The sequence below is a fragment of the Erpetoichthys calabaricus genome, chromosome 3 (assembly GCF_900747795.2).
Source record: "Erpetoichthys calabaricus chromosome 3, fErpCal1.3, whole genome shotgun sequence".
Lineage (NCBI taxonomy): Eukaryota > Metazoa > Chordata > Cladistia > Polypteriformes > Polypteridae > Erpetoichthys > Erpetoichthys calabaricus.
Genome location: NC_041396.2, coordinates 302,988,006 through 302,994,005, shown reverse-complemented (window position 1 = coordinate 302,994,005; position 6,000 = coordinate 302,988,006). Strand labels below are relative to the sequence as shown.

The 6,000-nt window shown below is 39.6% G+C and overlaps 1 protein-coding gene across 2 annotated transcripts in view; it reads right to left on the bottom strand.

Annotated features, from left to right (window-relative positions):
- Positions 1-2,970: 2,970 nt before the first annotated feature.
- Positions 2,971-6,000, bottom strand: part of nckap5l (NCK-associated protein 5-like) — a 75,092-nt gene continuing 72,062 nt past the window's right edge. For both annotated transcript variants that reach the window (XM_051925025.1, XM_051925026.1), the window contains one exon: positions 2,971-3,776. In XM_051925025.1, the coding sequence (XP_051780985.1) occupies positions 3,513-3,776 (264 nt within the window). In that variant the 3' untranslated portion in view covers positions 2,971-3,512. The remainder of the gene's footprint in view (positions 3,777-6,000) is intronic.

The following is a 6,000-nucleotide window of genomic DNA, read 5'->3' as shown; positions in this document are numbered from 1 at the left end:
CCTACAGTCACTACTGCAAGTTACTGTGTAGCCTGCTATTCAATCCAAGCGGTGGGGACTTCTGTCTCAAGGGGTCCTTTTGTGGGCTGCAAGGCAATGAGAGACACTGCTAAGAACACCAAGGCAGGTGTAAATAATTTCTGCCATTCAAATGCTAACATAATTTTGAGTCCCCCTGTATGATACACACACGGGATTTTACTTTCATTCCACTTCAACAATTTGGACTGCATTGTTGAGCACTTTACACAAAATCCAAATGAAAATCGGTTTTAATTCCGAATTGTAATGTGACAAAAAAAGGACAAACACCAAGAGGGGTGAATACTTTTGCAAGTTGCTGTGTTTATTGGACTATTTACTATATGTGTGCTTTTGTGCCCATCCTGATACATGTCAGTTTTAAAGAAGAAATAAAAAATAGTGTAGGTGCCAAGGTGGGTGGACTGGCATCCTGACCAGGAGGAAGAGTGGTTGCTTACCTGGATGAGAGACCTAGAGCTGGCTTGGTTGCTGGGCACCTTTCTTGGCCAGGGCTGTTATAAGAGAAGGACTGCAGTACACTAGAGGGCAGCCCGCACAGCACCTTGGGGATTGGAGTTGAGGTTACATGGGTGCCAGCAGAGGGTGCTGTGGGGAGAGTAGGCCCATTTTTTTAAGGGCACGCACAAAAAGGCGAGCTTCAAAAGGGTGACCTCAATTGAGTGCGGCGAATAATAATAGATAATAATAGTAGATAATTAATAATGTCAGTTAGTTAATAGATAGATAATAATAGTAGATAATTAATAATGTCAGTTAGTTAATAGATAGATAATAATAGTAGATAAATAATAATGTCAGTTAGTTAATAGATAATAATAGTAGATAATAATGTCAGTTAGTTAATAGATAGATAATAATAGTAGATAATTAATGTCAGTTAGTTAATAGATAGATAATAATAGTAGATAATTAATAATGTCAGTTAGTTAATAGATAGATAATAGTAGATAATTAATAATGTCAGTTAGTTAATAGATAGATAATAATAGTAGATAATTAATAATGTCAGAGTTAATAGATAGATAATAATAGTAGATAATTAATAATGTCAGTTAGTTAATAGATAGATAATAATAGTAGATAATTAATAATGTCAGTTAGTTAATAGATAGATAATAATAGTAGATAATAATGTCAGTTAGTTAATAGATAGATAATAATAGTAGATAATTAATAATGTCAGTTAGTTAATAGATAGATAATAATAGTAGATAATTAATAATGTCAGTTAGTTAATAGATAATAATAGTAGATAATTAATAATGTCAGTTAATAGATAATAATAGTAGATAATTAATAATGTCAGTTAGTTAATAGTAGGTAATTAATAATGTCAGTTAGTTCCGGTGCTGCCGAAAGTGGCAACTTTTTCAGCAGCTCCATGTATGATTGTATGTGTATATGTACTTTTTCTATTTTTATTTATTGATCACTACTATCACTTTATTTTATGTGGATTTGTGAATTTCCCCTTGGGATTAATAAAGTATGTATCTATCTAATAATAAAATATCAAGTGTAACACAACAATGAGTAAGAGCAGAAAACAATGAAATATAGAGAGCTTTAGAAATAGTTGGAAGTTCATGCCTTAATTAATTGGATGTTTTAATATTCTTGCTTTCACCTTTTTATACATTCAATCATCGCCTTTATCTAATAAACTTTCTGTAGTAATTTTGTTGCGTTTGCCTTTATTCGCCGCGCTCAATTGAGGTCGCCTTTTTGTGCGCGCCCTTATTGAATAGAACCTTTTTAAGGAGGTTCTACCTGACCTGGAAGTGCTTAAATGACACATGCTGTATGCACCTGCCGGTGGTCTCAAATTCTGGTCCTGGAGGACCACCGTGGCTGCAGGTATTCATTCTAACCCTTTTCTTAATGAGTGATCTGTTTTTGCTGCTAATTCACTTCTTTGGATTTCATTTTAGTTGACTTGCTCTTGAAGACTCAGACCCCTTGTTTCTTTTTCCTTAATTCGCAACCAAACAATAATGAGATATAAAATGAGCCAAAACAACTGGTGTCCATCATACAATATCTGAAAATAAAGAAAAATGAAGGTCTCGGGAATGCTGATCTGCTCAGGTCCACAAAACATTTGAGCAGAGCTCTTAGAAAAGAGTAAATCCACAATTTCAGAAATGTCTACCATTGCACCATGAGAGCAGCAACAAGCCATGGAATTAAAGAACGGGTTTAATTAACAACAAGACTCGGCGCCTCATTAAGCAACTGGTTAGAATGAAATTGCTTGGAGTTTGCGGCCTCTGACTTCGTTGGTCTTCTGTTGGCTCCCTCACTTCACATTTCAATTCTGTTTGGGTGCCATTGAAGGAAAGAAATGAAGCAGAGGAGGCGATAAAGAAATTCAAAGGAACAAATCTTAAAAAACATGAAAAGGGAAAGGAGTTGATTAGCAGCAACAAGTGGTCACCAATTAAGAAAAGGGACCGAATGAAAACCTGCAGCCTCCAGAACCAGAGTTTGAGACCCCTGCTGTAACCCCTGTTGACCTTTCCATCCAGTTCTTCTCCACATGTTCAGATTTCAGACTCTGGCTCCTGTTTTTCAAATTTGGGCTCTTTGGGTTTCGCTTGTTCTAGAATTTCTTTCCTCGTTTACAGTACTAGGGTGTTAGCCATTATGAATGCAGTGAGAAGTCGAGCCAAGTGACCCCTTTTATTGGCCAGATTACGACATGCCAATAAAAGGGGTCACTTTCACCCTTTAGACTTTGAAATTTTGGGTTTTTAAAAATATGAAATTGTTTGGTTTTTTTTGGACCAGAGGTTTACGGGTCTCCTCTCCCCTAATTACTTGTAAATGTAGCCCTAAGACCTGGTTTTTTTTTTTTTTTGAGTTTTAGTCCCAGGACCCCTGAATCTGCACACCGTTTTTGAGGTCAGAAGGCAGACACACGCGTGGCTGTGAGAGGATCTTTATTTGCTGTTCATATCCGAGCCACAGTGCATTATTAAAATACATCGATTTCTCATGGCTTCCATGGATGGAGAGCTCAGCGATTTACATAGCACCTTGAAATCCTATATACATGAAGCGGGCAGGAAGACCGAGGCTGTCCTCTCACTGGAAGCCCAAACTTTGACTCCACTGGGCCTCGTTGATCCCGGTGGAGAGTTACAGTAAAGTGTTCCTCCAGGCGGCCATCAGCTTTGTTTGGTGGGGGGGTGGGCAGCGTGGCTCCAATCTCCGAGGAGTGTTCAGATGTGCTTTCAGAAGGTGGTGATGATGTTTGACGGGGACTGGAATGCCGGGCTCTGCCAAGCATCCAAAGTGGCATGGTGTCTCCTGATCCAAGGCTGGTGCTGGATGCCATCCAGTTGCTGCTGGCCAAACCCCTCCCCCCTTTACAAAGTTCATCAGCTGAGACCCTCCAGACAGTAGGCCCAAACAGCACCGTGCCAGTGCCAAGAACTTGGCGGCCATCCGTCCAGCAGGCTGACTTAGCCCTGGCTGCCACACGAGGACAGGCTGTCGTAAAGGGAGTCGCTCAGAGACTCGGGGGTTTCCAGAGCAGACGGCCGATTGGGAGAGATCATGTCATCGGAGCGCTCACGGGACATGTCCAACACGGCGTCCTTGGTCACCTCCGCTGTGCTGGGCGTCCGGCTCTTCAAACGGCGGCCAAAGCCCAGGGACGAGGGTAAAGGCAGACTGGATGCGTCGGGGTCTCGTCCCGACTGTGGCAGGCATTGCTTTGTGCTTTGCTGTAATGAGAATGAAGGACAAAGAAAGAGAAAAGTCAGGCGCAGGAAGTACAAGGAAGGCCCTGCGCTCCCAAACTGGAAAAAAACAAAAGAAGTGAAAGCCATCTTGGTGTCATTTGTGATTCCTCCCTCTCTTTTTTTTGTTTTTTACGAAGAATTTCTTATATTTTTATTTTATTAATTTTCATTGTAATCATTCCATACAAACAGATCAATTTATAACCCAACAAATTTGAAGACAAATCAAACCCCACCCCTGAGAAGGAGAGCTTAGCTAAAGGAAAATTGCTTTAGGCTTTTTAATAAGGCAACATTAAACAAAAGAAAGGGAGAAGTAAATATCTATGTAAATAAGAGATGGAGAAGGGAGTTAAATGCGTTAATAGTTATTTCTCTTATTCTAAAATAATATTGATTAAATCCTGCCATGTTTTGAAAAAATTTTGTACAGATCCTCTAACTGAAAATTTGATTTTTTCCAATTTCAAATAATATAAAACATCGGTTTCCCACTGACTTATAAGAGGAGAATTAGGATTCTTCCAATTTAACAAAATAAGTCTGCGTGCCAAAAGTGTAGTGAATGCAATCACAGTTTGCTTGTCCTTCTCCAATTCAAGTCCATCTGGAAGGACGCCAAACACAACTGTTAGTGGGTTAGGAGGGATTGTGACCCCAAGGCTGTCTGAGAGGCACTTCAAAATTTTTGTCCAAAATGATGTTAGTTTGGTGCAGGCCCAGAACATGTGACCCAGTGAGGCAGGAGCTTGGTTGCAGCGCTCGCAGGTTGGATCCTGCCCTGGAAACATTTTGGACAGTTTTAAGCGAGACAGATGGGCTCGATATATAATTTTTAGTTGAATAATTCTATGCTTTGCGCATATAGAACTCGAGTGAATTCTCTGCTTTGCTACCTTCCACTCCTTTTCTGATATATTGATTAAGAGATCTTCTTCCCAATGTCCTCTTGGGTCTTTGAAAGGTAGGGACTCTAATAAGATTTTATATATTGCGGAAATAGTGTTTGTTTCCTCGGAATTGAGCAGTATTTTTTCCAGCATTGTGGAGGGTGCAAGGTGGGGGAAATCGGGCAATTTCTGTTTAACAAAATTTCTAATTTGAAGATAGTAAAAGAAATGTGTAGCTGGGAAGTTAAATTTTGAACGTAGTTGTTCAAAAGATGTAAATATGTTGTCTATATAAAGATCTCTGAGTACTTTAATCCCAAAACTTTTCCAGGTATTAAAAACTGGATATACTTGCGAAGGTTGAAAGAGGTGGTTCTCTTGCAGAGGTGCCACTGATAAAAGATTTTTCATCTTAAAATGCTTCCTCTCTCTCTTATTCCGCCCACATAAATCACATTAAGAAACTTTCTTACTTTCACCTCTGTAACATATCCCGTGTTCGCTCCTTCCTCTCCTTCTCTAACACTGAGATACTTGTCCCTGCTTTTATCACATCCCGTATCGATTATTGTACTTCCCTACTGGCAGGTGCCCCTTCTAATCTTATATCACAGCTCCAGCTTATTCAAAACTCGGCTGCAAGAGTCCTTACTCAAACCAGCAGCAGTGAGCACATCACACCCATCCTGCTCCGTCTTCACTGGCTCCCTGTGTCCTACAGAATCGAATATAAAATCCTACTAATAACCTACAAAGCCTTAAATAACCTCGCGCCAAACTACATCAGTGACCTTCTCCATCACTATGTGCCTGCCCGCCCACTAAGGTCCTCTGATTCTGGTAATCTTGTTGTGCCCCTCACTAATCTACACTCTATGGGTGACAGGGCCTTCAGCTGTATAGCGCCCAGACTCTGGAATGACCTACCAAAATTAATAAGATCAGCGGACTCCATGAATTCTTTTAAAAAACAACTCAGAACTCATCTGTTCAGGAAGGCTTTTAGCTCTACTTGACTTTATTACCCTTCTGTCAGTTTACTTCTCTGTCAAGATGCTCATGTAACCTGTATGTGTGTGTGTGTGTGTGTGTGTGTGTGTGCGAGACCATCAATTATGTTGTCTGTTTCATTTTTTTTTTCAGAATTCACTGTCTTAATCTTCTTTATTTATTTATCTGGTTTGTATAACGCTATATACTGTACACGCTGCCATTCTTTATTATATTCTGTAAGTGCCTTGAGCATGGGAAAGGCGCTATATAAATAAAATGTATTATTATTATTTTATTATTATCGTATCACACAGGGGGCATCC